Source organism: Lissotriton helveticus, chromosome 6, assembly GCF_964261635.1.
Source record: "Lissotriton helveticus chromosome 6, aLisHel1.1, whole genome shotgun sequence".
Classification (NCBI taxonomy): domain Eukaryota; kingdom Metazoa; phylum Chordata; class Amphibia; order Caudata; family Salamandridae; genus Lissotriton; species Lissotriton helveticus.
Window position 1 is genome coordinate 153520019 of NC_136067.1, and position 19613 is coordinate 153539631.

General features: G+C 43.0%; 1 protein-coding gene across 1 annotated transcript in view; it reads left to right on the forward strand.

The window, feature by feature from the left end:
* Positions 1-19613, forward strand: part of DNAH14 (dynein axonemal heavy chain 14) — a 1144348-nt gene that overhangs the window by 46940 nt on the left and 1077795 nt on the right. The window contains exons 7-8 of the mRNA XM_078647362.1: positions 17768-17935; positions 18591-18703. Coding sequence (XP_078503488.1) covers positions 17768-17935; positions 18591-18703 — 281 coding nt within the window. The remainder of the gene's footprint in view (positions 1-17767; positions 17936-18590; positions 18704-19613) is intronic.

Consider the following 19613-nt stretch of genomic DNA (forward strand, 5'->3'; position numbering starts at 1 on the left):
TGCAGCAAGAAGTTAATGATCTTAAAACCGCCAGTGATATAGCGGGCCGCAAGTTGGACGAATACGAAGGGAGGGCCCGTAGAAACAACTTGCGTATTATTGGTGTGCCTGAAAAGGCTGAGGGACAGGCCGCCGACCTTTTTGTCGAAGACATCATTCTCAACCATTTGAAGCCCCGAAGCCTTGGGAATTGTTTTACGGTGGAAAGAGCACCCAGAGTTCCGGGTGGGAGACCGCGTCCTGGGGCCCCACCCCGGCCTATGATTGAAAGGGTGCTTAACTTTAGGGATAGAGACGCTATCCTGCAAGCATCCAGGAATGGAGGTCCTCTTCAGTATGAAAACTCTGCTCTCAGTTTTTTCCCGGACTTTACACAAGCAGTTCAGAAACAGCAACAAACCTTCATGGGCATCAAGAGGAGACTCCGGGACAAAGAACTAAAGTACGCCATGCTGTATCCTGCCAAGTTGAGAGTGGAGCATGCGGGGAGAGCTTTTTTCTTTGACATTCCGAGGTTGCAGCGGACTGGCTGGACACGGTTTATCCTCAGGATGAGCAACAGCGACGGAACGTGATGAAGACGAGGTCACCCAAGAAAAAGAATAAAAACTTCTATTGCTGCAGGTGTGGTTGGGTTGGGTTGGGGCAGGGTGCGGGCTGGTGACTATAGAAACTAGCTGATTGTCTGCATTGCTTAGATGGACCTGATAGTATTGCTGGGGCTGAGCGGGTAAATGGGGGCCGTACTCCTCCTCAGAGTTACTCTTCGATAGTTTAGTAGATAGATTATGGGGCGACAGGCACACTGCGAGTTGGGGGCGGATGGATACCGTGAGCAGGGGTGCAGGGTGGGGGGTGGTGAAAGGGGTTTGTTTTGGGGTGGACTTTTTTGTTTTCTTTTGGTGTTGTTTGTTGTAGGCATTACATTTCAAGGCTTCACTCAGAATTGTAGCATGTTTAAGGTACAGGAACTGGAGAGGAGACTGACCCATTTCATGTTTTATGATGGGGGGTAGGGGGCTGAAGGTGTTAAGCTGGAATGTTAATGGGTTGGGGGACAAAATTAAGCGTGGTGTGGTTCTTCAGTTTCTTAGACGTCACGCCCCGGATGTGGTCCTGCTTCAGGAGGCGCATTTAGTGGGTAACTCATGCAGGGTAATGCATAGAATGGGGTTCCGATTAGTGGAGCATGTGGGTTTCACTTCTGGGTCCAGGGGGGTGGGGATTCTGATTAAGAAAACGCTCCCGATGGTGATTGATTCGGTTACTGTGGATGATAGGGGCAGATATGTAGGAATATCGGGCCGTTGGGAGGGGCATATCCTGTCCATGATGTCGGTATACGTTCCCCCGGGTATGCAGGCAACCACATTTGTAGATTTTGAGAAAACCCTTCTGGCTTTCCCGAGGGGTCTTTTGCTTTTGGGAGGTGATTTTAATGCTGTGGTATCGGACACTATGGACAGGCATCCCCCTAGAGATACGGGGCGGGCAAAAAGATGGCTTCCCGAGTTCATGGAAGCATTGGGTTTGATCGATAGTTGGAGACTGCTTCATCCGGGCCAGCGACAGTTCACCTTCCACTCTGGCGCGCATGGTAGTCTTTCCCGTATAGATCACTGTTTAGTGCCGGCGGCTCAGGCGTATGGCATCACCGAGGCTCCGCACCTGGCTAGAGGCATATCGGATCATTCGCCGCTCTGGCTCAGGTTTGACATCAGACCGGACTCGGGCGGCAGGATAGCTCCCATTAATCCATGGTACATGCGCAATCCTAAGGTCCGTAGGGACTTGTTGAAGGCGTTAGAACATTATTTTCAGTAGAATGAGGGATCAGTATTGTCTCCACTTTCACTGTGGGAGGCCTTTAAGTAGGTAATAGTAGGCCAAGCCTTGTCGCTAATCGCAGGGGAAAAGAAGGATCGGAATGCAGAAGTGGTGAATATAGAATCTGAAATTACTAAGATTGAGGCGGACTTGGAGCAGGAGGTATCCCGGGCCAAACTGCATGTTCTGCATCTAAAGCAACTTGAGTATAAAGCGTTAGTCACTGATAGTGCCTTGGCCTTAAGTAGAGAGCAGCAGGGCCGGCTGTATGATGTCGGAGACAAGGCTGGGAAGCTTATTGCCTGGCTGGATAAAAAAGATAGGGCGGACCGGGTGGTTCCGGAACTGTAGACGGCAGAGGGAGCGAGAATAACAGACCCCCGGGGTATAGTGGACGCTTTTGCGGACTACTTTCGTACAGTGTACACCTCGGTTGCGGGGCAGCCGGAGGAGGACTCCCACTTGCTGTTGCGGGATATCCAACTCCCAGGCCTGACTAAGGAAGACCGCGATTTTTTTGGACAGTGCCCTCACTGCCGATGAGGTGGCCCTGGCAGTGCGCTCCTTACGCTCAGGTAAGGCGCTGGGACCTAACGGACTCCGGATTGAGTTATATAAGCTTAGACCCGATAGGATTGCTTCCTATCTCAGAGATATGTTTGTGGCAGCACGAGAACAGGGGATATTACCATATGATCAGAGAGTGGCAGCTATAGTGGTTATCCATAAGGACGGTAAACCGAAAACTGAGTGTGCCTCGTATAGGCCTATTTCGTTATTGAACGCGGAACCCAAGATTCTTGCTAAATTATTGTCAAATCGACTTGTCAAGGTTATTAGTGGACTGATACATGCTGATCAGTCTGGTTTTATTCCCCATAGGAATACGGCATTGAATCTTCGTAGGTTGCACGGAGTGTAAGCCAGGGCCCATACCCTGGGGGAACAAGCTATAATAGCGTCACTGGACGCGACGATGGCCTTTGATACGATAGAATGGCCTTATTTGTGGGCGGTCTTGACTAAGTTTGGATTCGGACCAGAGTTTATTAGTTAGGTAAAACTGTTATATACTGAACCTCTTGCGCAAGTGGTAGTTAATAACCGAGTTTCTGCAGCGTTTGGTCTGGGAAGGGGCACCTGACAGGGATGTCCTCTTTCCCCCCTTCTGTTCTCGCTGGCACTCGAACCTTTGGCAGCCTGGATCTGCTGGGAGCCTGCCATTCGGGGTATTTGGTGGTCTCCCCAGATAGAGGACCGGATTTCTCTGTATGCGGACAACATTTCACTCTATTTAACATCACCCAGAAAGTCCTTAAATGTCATCTGTGATGTTCTGGCCTCGTACGGTAGGAATTCGGGGCTTACTATAAATTGGGGGAAGTCCTATTTATATGTTCTGAGTGGTGACACCCCGATTCCCCCGCATAATTGCCAGATTCAAGTCGCTACTGATGGATTTAAGTATCTGGGGATTTTTATTTCACTGGATCCCAAACTTCGATACGATAGGAACCTGCTTCCCCCATTGGTCAGATTGAAGAGCGACGTGGACAGCTGGAGGAAGCTGCCTCTTTCCCTGTTGGGAAGGGCAGCACTCTTTAAGATGATGTCCCTACCTCGTTTTCTTTACGCCCTCCAGAACACATTAGATTTAGTCCCAGCCAGTTATTTCCGAGAGGTGGAGGGGGTGCAACGTAGATTATTATGGGAAGGCAGATCACGAATCGGTCTGGCTAAATTGACGTTACCATGGTATGACAGTGGTATTGCCCTCCCACACATCAGGAGATATTACTGGGCCTCTCAATTGGCGGCCATAAACCAAGGTACGTATGGGCCTGGCTTAGATCCTGGATACGCCATGGATAGATGGTTACTCCCAGGTGGTAACTACAATAGAGCTTTATACGCCAAGTTGGCAGGGAGAAGTTTGACAGGACCCACTAGTGTGGCAGTCAGGATATGGCACGACGCCACTAATTCTTTGGGATGGAGAGGCCGCCTTACACTGGCCACTCCGCTGGCCACTCCGCTGTTTGACTCGGAGAAACTTGGCAAGCTTTGGAACACGAAAGGTTTCGATAAGTGGGATTTGATAGGGATTGCTAGGATTGGTGATATCTGGGTCAAGGGCAGGATCAAAACATTTGCTGAATTACAGGCCGAGTTTGAGTTAAATGGTGCGGAGTATTTCCGCTATGCGCAGGTCAGACATGCGTTGTGCTTGGCGGTACCTGTGGAGGAGGACATACCTGAGGCCTCGCCATTGGAGGATAGAATATTGGATGGGCATTTGCCTGAGAAAACTATTTCCCTCATTTATAAGAAGTTGATCAATCATAGAGCAGATCTCCTGTCTGACTTAAGAGATAAATGGATGAGGGACGGTATTGAACTAGACGACGAGTACTGGCAGTCGGCTGTGTCCTCCCCGAAGGAGGTTGCGATCCCAGCTCGATTGCGGCTAGTCCAGTTGAAAATATTACATAGGGTATATGTCACAGGTCCACGCTTGGTCCGGATGGGGCTATCTGACGAGGGTTTGTGTAGGCGAGGGTGTGGGCAGGTGGGCACATTTCTTCATATCCTCTGGGAGTGTCACTATATGGTGGAATATTGGAGTTCGATACATGATGTTATACGAGAGGTACTGGGGGTCACGGTGTCGCTGGAGGTGAGGAGATGCCTCCTTAATATTTGGGAACCTACAGACCTGAACACAGCGCAGACTAGGTGGGCCACTCTGGGGGCAATGATAGCAAAACGAAATATAGCACAACAGTGGGGAGCCAAACAACCGCCCACGCTTGAGGACTGGAAGGAAAGTATGGACTGGTGTATGTTCCGGGAGAAGACCGTTTATCTTGCCAGGGGCCGACCCCAGAAATGGAGGACTGTTTGGGGTTCGTGGAATCGATATAGGGGGAAGATCTGTGTGCCTCCAGTTGACTCACTGCCAGATATACTTGCGTCTCCGTGACCCTTGAATGTAAAATATTGTGACACCCCCCCCCTCCTCTCTTCTCATATTTTCCGGAACATTATTGATATGTTGTAGTGTTATGTGGGAAAGTTTAATCTCTATACTGTACACTTATTGAAATGCCTTGTGTTAATAAAAAGAAATTAAAAAAAAACAGTGCTACTCCCATGCTCAGCCACATTCAGAGATTTTAAGTACCTAGTTGCCACACTCTTTTTTGCGAACAGGAAAGTCCTCCGTAAGTTGTTATAAGGAGAGGCTAGAGACTTATGCCCCAAGCAGAGCCAGCTCTTTATACATTTCTTGCAGTTACTTCCTCTTCACCAAAGTTTTGGGACTAAAAACAGGGAAAATTAGGATCTTGAAACCTTAAAAGAATGATTCTTTTTTTGATTGTCACAAACTTTTAGGTCCCTTTTCCTACAGGACTTACCAGGATCATGCTTTGTCCCCACCTTCATTTTGAGTTTCCTAGGAGGTAGTGTTGCAGGATTCTGTTGGTAATGCAGGACTGTGTGTTAGGATGACAGGACATCAGAGTGTAGGAACTGAGTCGCTCTACATCATCAGTAAATGTCAACCTGATCCTGGCTTGTTCACAATGCTTCCCCTGAACTCCCACCTTTTCCAGAGTAACAGGTGATTTCGGCAGCCTCAAATATGACCCTCTAGTCCCCAAGGAAACTGTGGAAACAGATCTTCCCCTTTCATTACTCACTCATGCATGCCCACAGTAAACAAAATAAAAACACAAAGAAAGAATACAATACATTTATTGAAACTATTGCAGTCTATTATGAAGCAAATGTGCTGTGATCATTAGTCAGATGCAACTAAATAAAGCAATTAGCATTACTAGCAAACTGTATAGGACAAACATGGCAAATTATATATCTGCCTAGGTCTACTCTTACTATGCGAGCACAAAGGTATATTTGCGATCTCTGGGATTGGCCTAGGCCCTCATACCTGGTGTATGCAGTTAGGTAGTCTGCACCATGAGTGTAAACTTAGTTTATGCAGGTCTGCATGTCGGGCACTATCATTCTAGAGCAGTCATCTATGCCAGAATTCTCCTCTCTGGCACCCAAGGGAACGAGACACATGTTATTAGATAAACCTTCGTGTTAGAAGATGCAGCTGTGTGGTGGTGTTATGTCTAGGTGCTAGGAACTGTTAGTGAACAGTATATTATGTTGTTATGTATTCCTAGCAACCTTGTTCGAGATGTTCAGATGAAATCAGAAGAAGTGTCAGTGAATAACAAACAACATATATTGGCTAGGACAGTGTTGCGTAAACAATTATATTATATGTGGCTATGCAGAGCCGAGGCAGCCTAAAACGTCTGAGACGCAAAAAAAAGACAGGACCAAAGTTGGCCCAGAAGGAGAAGAACTTTAGGAGCCTTACTAATGCACAGGGCGACTGATCAATCCTTGACTTTGCTCTGAAGAATCTTTCTGTATTGTATTTTACAACTGGCAAGTAGAGTTGTTAAACCATCTAGGAGCAGCTAAACTCTAACCTTCTGCTAGATAGTTCATACCATAGGAAAATATAGATTAGTTTATTCAAGGTTCATGCAGATATTACAAACACATTCAATAGGGTGAAATTAAGCATTGAATACGTGCATCTTCAAACAACCACACACAATTGCATTGCAACACAAAGTTTGTAAATACTCTTTGAGTTCCAGGGCAAAGCAAGAAGGACAAATATTTTTGGATCGAACTAATATGTAATGGGTCTCCTCTGGTTGGTTGGCTTACATTTTAACCAGGTGTTTGACTACCCCTTTGAAGGTCCTTCACTGGTCACAGTCAGCTTGTTTTAGTCTAGAAGCAAAATAGAAGATGAAACAACTGGCAAAGAAACACTGACGATGTCTATAAGGTGGCATTGGAGGGCACTATTCAAGGGTCATCTCCAAACAAAGGCTTTTAATCGACCTCAGAACACATTGCAGTAGGATACCCTCAAACTTTCAAAAAGAGCAGTTTGATTTTTGAAACCGCATGGGCCCCACGTGACAGCAGGCCATCTCTTTGTATGCATAGGTCACGGGGCCAAGAGAAATAGCTCCCAACTTTACATGTATGTACTTCCAAGACATCACAGAACTTCTCTTTGGCACCCTTAATTTACCCCCAAGACACAGAATTTACAGTAATTTTACCTCAGTAAGAATAGGCTTCAACCATCTGTAAAGAGAAGGGTCAAGGGAGCTGTTTCGCTGGTGTAATTATATTGCAGGATGGCTAAATATCTTAGTACTGGTCATATTGCAGTTAATATATATGGAGTTTGATACACTCTACGGAGTCAGAAAACAAGGGCACATTGTAGGTCGACTGGTAGCTGAGTGGGAATCATGGTAATCTTACATAACTTCCTGTTTTATCACATTTCTGTCTTACTAAATAATTCAGCGCAACAAGACTATAATGGGCAAACAAAATGTTATTGAAAAATGTCGCCACATCAAATAGAGTCAGATTAAATTGACCAAAAGGGTGACCCACCCCCACCATCGACAAGGGATATAATAGAAACTTCAGTCTTGAAATTCTAAAGCGGTAATACAACATCATCCCTTAACAAGGAAATGTTTCTGTAATGCAATTCAGTTCACTCTGGGCCCATATTACCATTAGGGTAAAGGTGCGAAAAAAGGAACATCCAAGGCCATAATATTCAAGGAATCTTAGGCAACCGAGCTACACAGAAAACAATTCAATACTCTTAGAAATGTGGTTTCTGGTTCTCAGAGTATGCACCTGTACAAGCAGGAACCACAATCTTACTCAGGGTAAGCGAAGTATACACCCTCTGATTGGAATCGAACCATCATTTTTATTCAAAGAGGCAATGTGTAAAGTATTTGTGCAACACACTCACATAGTAACACAATTAATGCGCCACAAAAATACTCCACATAGGTTCATAAAAATAGATTATTATATTCTAAACATAGCAAGACCAAAATGACAAAAATCCAATCATTAGAAGCTGAGATATTGAATTTTAAACGGATAAATGCAGTAAAGCGCTTAGAAGCAGTTAGTGCTGGTCGCGCTAAATGGGGTAAAGTCAAAGCTTTAGGTCACCCGTGTTGGAGCGCGGGTCGGATACAGTTCCAGGGATGGATGTCCAGCTGTAGTTTTACCTTCTCAAGTTGAGCCAAGAGCCTTGTTCGTGAGTGAGAAAGTTGATCGGGTATCACATCACGAACAGCAGACAGGAGCCTTGCAGTCACGAGCAGCGATGCAGTGCAACGGGACGATCTTGTGGCTGCTCACGCTGATCCTTAGAGCAAACGACGCAGCTCCGGTGTGAACGTGCTCATTCGCGGTTACAAAGAGCCCAAAAGTTTGATTTCAGCTGCCCAAAAAACACTTCCAATGGCCCAAGACTGTAGAGGTGCCTTTTTGGGGTCGGGAGCAGGTTGAAAATGGGTCAGGGAGCTGTGGGTGGTGAGCGAGAAGTCTTTTGTGACCCTGAGACTTCAGAAGAACAGGAGGCAAGCTAGTAAGTGTTTGGAGATTACTTGGAAAGAAGGCAGGGCCCAGCTCTCCTTAAATGAAGTCAGAGAGTAGCAGGCAGCAGGGCAGCAAAGCAGAAAAGCATTCCTTCCAGAAAAGCAGTCCAGCAGTTCCTCTGGCATAGCGTGGTTATAAGTCCAGCAGTGTATGATCTGATGGGGTCAGAGGCCCAGTACTTATACCCAAAAGTGCCTTGGATTTGGCGCTGACTTCAAAGGAACTTTCTGAAGTGCATACAGATCCTTTTCAGCCCAGTCATGTTTGCTAGCCTAGCTGTGGGGGGTAAATCTGGCCTTTGTGGGAGGACAGGACACTGCCTATTCAGGTGATGTGTTAGCCACTCCCCTCCTTCCTGCCCAGGAAGACCCATCAATATGCAGATGAATAGAGGTGAAGTGTTAGCCACTCCCCTTCTTCCTGCCCAGGAAGACCCATCAATGTGCAGATGAATACAGATGTACCTGATCTCCCTGTGTTGCAGCTGTCTAGAGGGAATTTACAAGTGTAGCTGTCACCCAACACAGCCAAGACATGTATTGGAAACAGGCTGTCAGGCACACAGAGTTAAAAGCACTGAGAAATGTCCACTTCCTAAAAGTGGCATTTCTAAAACAGTAATGTTAAATCCAACTTCACCAGTAAGGAGGATTTATCATTACCATTCCAAACATATAAAGCATAAAATAGCTACTCCTTTGTGATCAGGAATTACCACTTAAATGTGTATAAGGGAATTCCCAATGCTATCCTCACAGTAGTGAAAAATTAATTGAGCTGTTTGGCATGACCAGTACATGCAAAACATCCCAGTACATGTCCTACCTTTCACTTACTTGGCCTAAAAAAAGGAAAGGGGCGTTTAAGGCTTGGCAAGTAGTTTTAAATGCCAAGTCGTAGTGACAGTAAACTACACACACAGTCACTGCAGTGTCGGGCCGGAGACATGGTTAAGGGGCTACTGAAGTGGATGGCACAAGCAGTGCTGCAGTCTCACTACTAGCATTTCATTTATAGGCCCTGGGCACATGTAGTACACTTTACTAGGGACTAGTAAATTGAATAAGCCAATTGGGCATGAGCCAATGTTACCATGTTTAGGGAATAGAGCACATGCACTTTAGCCCTGGTTAGCAGTGGTAAAGTGCTCAGAATCCTATAACCAACAACAACGAGGTCAGTAAAAGAAGAGGGGAAAGGCAAAAAGTTTGGGTTAACCATTCAGAGAGGGCCATTTTCCAACAAATATCGTATAACTGTGGTCAGCCTTTGAGAAAAGTCCCCAAAAATTCTTGAAGCTACAGTAGCTCATCATTAAGCTTGTTGATCAGGTTTTCAAATACCACCATTTCATACATATTCTCTAACTACTTTTGGGATGTCTGTATTATAATTGTCTTTCAGTGGCATAGGATACCCAACTTAGCAACACCTAGGACAGTAGCAACACTGATTTACGTGGATTGTAAAAGTAGATAAATCTGAGACAGCGTGCAGCAACACTAGTAGAGCACTTAAAGCGAAGGTTGTTTGAAGATCTGCTTTCAGGCATTCTCACGCCTGACGCCAATAGTCATCCAGATTCTTACAATCCCACAAATGCACAATATTTCTGGCCTGTTTCCTACACCTCCCAAATCAGGAGTCACTACAAAGTTTAGCCCTGTACAGCTTAGCAGGTGACTATTACCATCAGTAAAGGATATTTAAAAAGCTGCATTTCAGGCAAGATTACTTTGGCCCTTTTAGCAGTCACTTAATATGGTTACCCTTGCTCCTTTATGGAACTGGGTGTCTAGGAGTGTTGCCCACCAAGTGTGCAATGCGGAGCATGTGCCGTGGAAGAAACAGTGATCAACCGTTGTGCCATATAACCCAGATGCAACCTCTTCATAATCCTTCCATGCATGTCAGTCGTGTGGAAAACGGGTGTGTTCCAGATTAGATGATTTCCGTCCCATGATGTCAGAAAACGTGTGCAAAAATTGGCGGTATCTTTGTTTCTGTGCTTTGTGAGGTCATATTTCTGCTGTATTTCAGTGAAAGTTTTCAGGGTGCTGTTTTGTTAGGATGTTTTCAATGTATCATATATTATGTGCTTTCCAGAGGTACCAAGTCATTTCTTCTCATCCTATCTTAATGCTTGCATTGCGCCATAAAGCGGCTTTGATGTGTATGTTGCAATATCTTCAATCATTTAAATGCCCTTGTCAATGTAAATAGAGAGGTGGGTAGGATAGGGTTAGTGAGGGAAGTTATTTGGGATTGGTTCCTGTAGTATAGAGCAAGGTTGCCCCCTGTAGTTAGAATCTTTCCTTCCATGATGACCCAACAGGGCCGGCTATAGGGCGGTGCGAATGGTGCCACTGCACCGGGTGCTGACTCTTCGAGGGGGCGCCATGTCTGGCAGTATTTTATGTTTTAAATAGCACCTGCTGCTGCATTGCTGGCCTCAGGCAAATTTCACACAACAATAAAAATGTCGAGATAACTGAGAAGGAGTTTTGTCTAGTGGAAGTTTTAACTCATTTTATGGTAGCACAGAGGGTTAATATGCATGTTGCAAAGAATGTGTACCACGCAGATCACAAAGTGCATATAGTTCAAATAGGTCAATGCTTTTGTCACAGAGATCCTTTTGTTACTAGCAGTGTAGATCTTACAATTCTAACAGGGAACAGTGAGCTAATAACTGTCATGAGATCTGCATGCAAACTGCAAGGTATATATTAGAGCATTATGATGTTTTCACCGTCTTTCCTTATTCTAATGTTTCAAAAAGGTTCATTTTGGTTAAAAAAAAAACCTTAATAAATAAAACCCCCAACCATGGTTCTGTTTTAAATTCTGAGTTTGTGCTTCTTCATACCAAACACTCTTAAACTATACTGTCTACCAGTATGGATGACATGTGCTCACCTTGTAGTCTTCTGGCTTATGTAACAATTCCTATACACTGATTTGCACACATATGGTTGATTGTCTCTGTGTAATGTGTGTGTGATGAAACGTGCTCTGATACCCTACACTGGTATAGGTGGTGCTATATAACTAATAAATACATCTGAGAGAGAGAGGTTATGGAGACTTGAGTGGGCACTGTTAAAGGGTGGTAGTAAGGGAATCCATGGGGGGTGCCCATGGGGGCGCCAACTGACATTGTCACACAGGGCGCCACCAGTGCTAAAGCCGGCCCTGCAACCCAGGGAGGTGTGCCTATGAGTAGTCTTGATGTAGAGTGAAGGGGCAGCTGCTGCGCCAGCCAATGGCTTTGAAAATGAGGTGTGGGGGAGGCCTCCGTTCCCTAAAGCTGTGTGTAGTTTGAAACTCTTTAATCTTGGTCTTTCGCCCTCCCATCCAAATGGGGATGGTTTGTTCTATGCCAATGCAAAGAGTTTTAGGGACAGACATCATCCTCAACAGAAACAAAAGATAACATAGCTTGACTATTTCTGTATCTGAAACATGGTTAAAGTAAGAAAGCTGCATATGCTTTGAAATAAAGTTTTAAGCATGTTTTCAGAATGATAGAACATTAACAATGTTTTACATTTCAGTGTACCACCTCCGTTACAGAAATGTGGCTTTGGCATTTTACACAAATTATTTACCCTTCTTTACCTATTTTAAATGTAGCTTATGTTTGCAAGTCCTCCTGCACAGAAAGCTAATGAGGCTTTTAAGCCTGGTTTCACCTCAGCAGATGTCATTATTTCTAGCTTTCATATGAAAGAAAAAAAATTCTGTGTAGGTGTCGTCTGCTTACAAAGAGCACAGGAGCCTTGGATATCATACATTATGGCATACAGGCTGCAAAGATTTTGCATCACTCTGTTCTCTTTAGCTTCATCGACTGTCTATCTTTAAACTCCCTAATGTTTAACCAGTTATGCATGATTTGTTTTCCAAATAATTTCTTTTGTTTGGCTTCACATGTATGAGCCATGCAACAATTTCTATTGCTTAAATATTTTTATCTTTTAGAGCTCCATTTGAATCTACCCAGTTTGCAGGTTGGTTCATCTTAGTAACATTGTATTAAGTTGAGAAAAAATTCATATTTAGTAAATCCATATACTGTTAGCATGTTAAATACCATGAAGTAGCAATAAACTCCTATCTACATCGGCCAATCCGCATTAGAAGGATGAAATAACCTCCATATTGCAGAAAGATAAAATACCAGCACTGCACACTTATAAGTGCCTTTTGGTTTTAATAACTCTTCCTCCCTTTTCTCTCTCCCACAGCTTTATGATAACAAATGCATCCAGGGCTGTAATTGGTAGCTCAAAATCTAAAGCCCCAATGAATTATGGTCATTTAAGTTCGCATGTGGTAACTCATTTCCTCACATATTGCTTCAATGCATCTCAATGTGCATATATCTCTCTATTTGGACCCCCAGCCAAAAACTCAACCTCTTTTGCAAGGGATCATCGCCCCTGATATGATGCCTCCATTCCTAAGGAAGTCAATATTAAAGTCCAAAAACATGTTGTTGGTGCTTTCCGCCTAACCAGCATTTAGCTGCCCAGTGCTGAGAAACCCTGTTAGGGTGGCTATGCGCTCTATAAAACTATATAATATTAGTAAGAATTTCCTCATGCTCTTTCAATGCAACTACTGATACGTATATCACTAGGAGGTCTAGACCTGAGTAGCGGAGGGCAGTGGTCATGAGAACAACTGAATTTTACTATAAATTATGCTATTTAACAAAAAGAAATGTGGTGGTATAAGTTATTCTTTGTGTTTGCCTCCTCCATGGACCTCATCTCATGCAGTCTAGTCATGGTTGGTGGTTCAGTTTCTGGTCTCTTTCCCTGGCATTCTCGCAGTGCCACTCCCAGCCAGGCACCTGCTGTCAGCCAGCGGCCTGCGTGGGTCACAGTGGCGATAGAGATAAGTCGTGACAGGTCATCTCTGTTCTTGGTGAGGGGTGGTGCTTGGGCCTGTGGCAAGGTCTGATGCGGGGACAGTAGACTTTGCCGCATTGGGTTTGCATACAATATCACCTAATGACGCCGGCGATGCTAAGCTGTGTTGCAGGAGCTCTAAAAAACAAATCTAAGAAATATTATTAAAGATGGGAGCAGGGCCAAGGTGGGAGTGTGTTGCCAGATTCTTGTGATGCCTGGTACATTTGCCAGCCACTTCCTCCTTATTTCCCTCTGTAAGTAAGTTTCTGATGCTTTGGTAAGGGAAAGACGTAGCAGGTCTGTTCATAGCTGCCAGTAGCAGACAGAGCCAGCATAACCTGCCATGTCCCACCACTTCTTAATGTAAGAACAGCAGCTTTTGAGTTACCAATCTAGTGTTCCTTTGTTTCACCTCGTGTCCCATCAGGGAGGGGAAACCAGTACCACACATTCCTGATGGCAGAACAGTGCTCATTGGACTTCATTTCCACCTGACAGCATGGGGCAATCGGCTAAGATTGGCTCATATGTTTAGAGACCAAGGGGCAGATGCACCAAGAACATCTGGGCTCTGGGATTCACATATTAGGAGAACTTTACACAAGAGAGGTCAGTACACTGTGCTCTGACTGTGTTCTGGTCACACAATAAATTCACAAATCTTTATATGCTGCCACCTCAGCTTTACGTGGTGTACCCATGGCAGTGACAGTAGTCGGCTGCCTTGCATGAGAGCATGCCTGGTGCAGCCAAATAGATCAAAGAATAGATTCTAGACCTCATTTTGTCAGGGACAAACTCAGGCCTCTGCGCACACGCTAATTTGACATGACACTAGGGTCAAAATAAAAGTCTGGTGCAATTTTCACATGCAGTTGGGCACTCATTGCAGCGGTGCATGACTGTTCACTATGAAGTTAACATTCCCATCCCAACACACTTCATCTTAATTTCATTCCAATTCTCTGTCAATGCCATTGTGCCACATTCATTCTTAAACTCCTCTTCCTGTCTCTCCCACCTCCATTACTCCGTCTTTTTACCTTGTCTTTGCTTCTCTTCCAATTTTTGTTCAATTTTGAATTTCTGCTCATCCATTTCTTTATCCTCCTCTAAATACCTTACCTGCATCCCTACCGCTTCCTCAACCTCTCCTCTACTCTGAAACTGCATTCTATCCTCCTGTCCAATCTCTACTTACTTTTACCCTCTGCCCCTCTAGCCACTTGTCGCCTACCTTACCAGCCATGCCCACTTCTTGCTCACATCCTCCACCATATACTATTTCCTTTCCATCTCATCTCTCTCTCCTAAAATGTTATCCCTCCCTTCTTACCTCTCACTCCTTGTCTGACTCCTTACCATCCTTCTGCCTCTTTACACTTTGCATTTGCACCTTTTATTACAATAGGATGTATTATTTCAAAACTTCCAACAAATACAATGGACATTCAAAATTGAAACTTTGCTAACACTATTTCTGAAATATATAGATGTGCCATTAATATGGCAAGGTGCAGATAAAAAGGGACACCTTTTTTAATCACCAAATTAGCATTTCTGGGTTAAACAACATAGATTGTATTGTGAACAGTTACTAGTTATTTCTATAGTAACATAATATGTTTTTCACTAATAGCAGGAAACACATCACAGACACCATCATTCTTAAATGATTTTAGGGAGCCATTGTCTTATTTAATAGCAATAATTGAGTGTAACTTGGTATTGAAGGCATGAAAATATATGAAACTATTCCAGATGTACTGGAAGGAGGTGGTGAGCGAAGAGAAGCTCAACTTGATCTATATCAGTCTAGACTGAAGAAACTAAAAGCACATTTCAAAGACAAAACTAATTTGCCTTAAAAGGGCATCATTTCTTTAATAGGGTCCAAGGCAAACATGAAAAATGGCTAATTACATATTAGTCCTAGGTGGGTTGTCTGATACCTGTGAGTTTGGTGAGCTGTATGACTCTTTAATTAGAGACCTGCTTGTAGATTGTACTAAAAACTCAAGCATACAAGAGAGATTGTTAGCTCACAGTCCTGATCTAAGAACGCCTTTGATATTGTCAAAGAGACAGAGGATACAGATGACTGTGTCAAAGAAATGAAAACCCCGGTTGAACAAGTGAGTCTAGTATTAAGGCATGAAGATACGAGCAAGGTAAAACTTAATAATAACTAAAAGAAGAAGCAGTTTCCGGGGGGCAATTCAAAACAAGTGCTTATGATGTGGCAGTAGTGGGCACCTTATTAATCCCACTTGTCCTGCCATGGGAGCGGTGTAGAAAGTGGAGCAAAAGAGAGATTGTGTTAGAGTTTACAGCTTGCTGAACAACAACAGGGTTAGTACTGTAGAAATCTTAGAAGAGGATCACAAGACCATTGTATTTAAAATTGATTCAGACAATGTTACTATAAAATTGCCTTAATGTCAGATTGTGTTAGATGGACAGAGTATAAGGGTATATGCAGATTCTTGTGCACCAAACAGGTTAATCCACATTTAAGTGTTTTGTGAGAAGTTTGAGAAAGATAATTATTCAGTAGATGTTGCAGACATGAATCCTGATTGCTATAATAAAGTCCATATTGCACTTGTAGTAATGATAAGAATGGAGTTATCCTTTTACAGCATATCTACTATAAGAAAGATGTACATTGCAAAAAAGGGTCCAAACCTACTAGTGTGGAGACATCAGAAGGAACTGGGCATTATTTTGAATCCCAAATGAAACCTGTTCTTATGGCATATTGTTTCCTCTCTGGTGAGAATGTTTGCTGTGAGTTCCCAGAAGTGTTTCTTATAACTTGGGAATCTTGTCGGAATAACAACACAAAATTAGGGTTAATCTGAGTACCATACCTGTGGACCAATCGTTTGGCCAATACCATAGTTCATTAATGTATCCCAAAAAGGAGAATTAGATACATTGTTACATATGGGTGAGATTCACCCAAAGGACAGTTCCATTTAGTTATCACATATTAGTATTTCATCTAAGGTGGGAGGTAATGAAATAAGGGTATGTTTTGATCTTGGGGATCTTAGATATGACATCAAGGTGGTTCACCACCTATTGCCAAAATTAAATGAAATGTTGAGTGTACTGGGGCAATCGAGTTGCTGAATCTACCCTCATCTTGCCTCCAGGTCCTGATCAAGGTAGTATATTCAAATGAGGAACCTAACCGAAACGTACGTCAACTGCCTTTTAATGTCCACTGTTTGGCCCACATAAGAAGGAACAATACATATTTGAATCACAGCCTACTTTACTCTTTGGCCTGTGTTTGCAAAACAGGGCCTTTGTTTGTAACAAAAATTGAATAATATTGTTATTCCTATTTGGAACCTTGGGGTTTGTTAACTTATATTAAATGTTTCTGATATATCTTTTGTATTAATATTATGATGGAATGGGTTGACTAAAGCTATTTTCTGATCTTTATGCCAGAGTAGGCCAGATATTTGGCTTTGGCCTATGTGTATTTTACTTTGACAATAATATATGCATTCTAGTTTTGAGTTTCTGCAATTGGTTATCCTAGTCACATTGTTTCATTTTTATTAAATTGGGTATAAAAGTACCTTAGTTGGTGTGCTTGTCTTATAAAGTGATGCATAATAGTGCCATTGGTACTGCTCCCGTTGTGTCTCATAAAAGTAGGCAACCGGGGACCAAATTAATTCCAAGCTGTTTTTATCTCTTGTCAATATAATTGTAATATGTATGGTATAAGCTGGGTACATTTATTTATGTAAATAAAAAAGGATCTATAATACAATCACCAAATATAGATTTTGACAACTTCAAGATCATTCTGCCCATCCTGCAGGCAGGTGTATAATTCAAAGTATTAAATGCCATTAGGTAAATAAGGTAGAGCTGTATATCCTCATCATATTGGTGGTATAAGATCCCAGATATTGGTAGTATGAGGCTCCTCTCTATTGAACTCTGTTCCCAAAAAACGAAAGGTTATTTATCATCTTCACCATTTCCATAAAAGTTTTAAATTATGTTTGTTCCAATAAGGCCCTGCAAGGCTCTTTGCTGCACTTATATGCAACTGTCTCACTGAGATACCTGAGCAAATACAGATTGTGCTAGTCTACAAATGCTAAAATAACTACACCCATAAAAATAAGCATTCATTGCTTCCAGGGCAGCACTTACAATGGTTCCACCATCTCCACTGACTTTGAGGTGGAATTGGTACCAATGGGCTGTTACAATTTACAATGTGTAACTGATTTGGGAAATCCTATTGGTAGTTTGTAAATTTCCCAGTTCTTGCAATAAAGCATACCAGTGTGTGTTGCACCTACCCACGCATTGCTCTGCAGTAGGATTTTCAATGAGAAAGCAAGACAAGTCAGTGTGCCAAGCATGTCAATCCTGAGTTGCTGCCAAATTCTAAAGATTTCAGAGTTATAGGTTTTATAAACAAAAATTTAACATTTTGTCTGTCACAGGAAAATCTTCCCATGAAGAATGATGGAGGAGAGTTTGTCTATGGTCTACCTAGAAACAGGAACGATCCTAAAGCTCGTTACAACCCATATGATCTTCAAGTGGTTTCTGCAAACACTGCAACACGCGCCAGCGAGTACTGGACAATTAGTGCCTCGTATGTCTCCAAGGTAACGTAATTGGAGCCAAAAACACTACAAATAAGTAGAGGTATCTAGGTAGCACACGCCTACAGGTTTCAAGCTGGCACCTTGCAAACATAAATATTTTGCTATATAATCTTATTCATTGATTAAATCTGAACTTTTTTACAATCACAATAGAAAGCCTATGGTTTGCTGTGCTGGATGAATGGCACCTTTTTATGTACACACATGAGATAATACTGCTATTTAGCCTTTTTCTAAGTGCCACCACTTTTTGCACCTAAGGCAGTGTAGGCACTGAGGAATTGGCTTGTTTGCTCAGGATCACACAATCAGATCAAGTGATGACGAGTGGATAATAACCAAAGTCTCCTGGATCTGAGCTAGTAGACCTCATCCTCCATCATATGGGAGTTGTTGGACTATGTCCCTAAAGAAGGAACAGATACACACAGTCAAAAATCCCACATGAAATTGATAACCTTTTATTTCATTCACTGATCTGCTTCAGCACAGAGAGGGGAGAAACGGAAGGCAAAGCAGGCAATGTAAGAAAGGGAGGGATCAATCAAGTACTTGCAGAGCTACATGAGTCACACTGGTGAAATTGAGGCACAAATACTACACTCGTACTGTCTTAGGGACCATGACCTTGTTTCTCCTGTCTTTGCTTCTCTAGATTACTTCTGGCGCTCATGCGGGGTCCATGGAGCTCCTACCGGTGATGGAGTGGTTACATGAAAGACAACTGTACTACCTGATCTGTAACTTAAAGGTGTTCACTCATTTCAGGTAAGTTGAGGAACACACACAACAGAAATCCTGATCAGGAGTCACCTTGGGACATTATAGCTACAGCTGGAAACTTAAATCTATATTAAATTAACTTTTTGGTTGGCTAGCACGTTATTACAAAACACAGTTTGTAGAAATATTTAATGGCCACTCCCCTTCGCTACATCTCCAACGTCAAGTTTTTCTGCAGTTCTGTTTGCAGAGTTTGTACAGGGCCATTTTGAAAGTGCTGTTTCAGTTATTTCTCCATGCTTCTTTTGTCTCATATTATCTATGAAAATTGATTCTGCAAGTTCATATTTATTAGGCCTGGCCTTTAAGATCGCTTCAGCTGTGTCTCTAGGCTGTTTGTGCTTTTTTAAAAATACACATCAATAGAGTGAGCGTTGGATAGCTTCATTGCAGAACTGGAACCACAACAGGTGCAGTGGTGATGTACAAAATAATGGAAGTAAATAGCAGGAGAACGGGTGTGTCTCCAGTACACTGAAAAAAGCAGTATTTTGAGAGGGAGCATATCAAACAAGCATTGACAAAGCTAGTAGGTCTGTTGCATGTTGCCAGCTGTTTGACATTGTCAATGCTTTTCCTGTTTTGACTTGATTCTTGTAAAACTTCGTTATTGGGAAAGTTGCCAGGCACACACTATTGTAAACAAGCATTTGCAATGCAATAGGTCTCACATTTGTGAGTTAGAGCTATTGGGGTTCTAAATGGCAATGTCTTTTACCCATGTGTTTTGGTTTGGAGTGTAGTGGATGTATGTGGTGGGGAGTGGAATTACAAGGGCTGAGTTAGTATTGATAGTTGTGGAATTGAGTGTAGTAGAATTGTGTGATATGGAGTGGATTTGTGTAGTGGAATTATGTGGCAGGATGTGCATTTGAATGTTGTGACAAGCAATTAT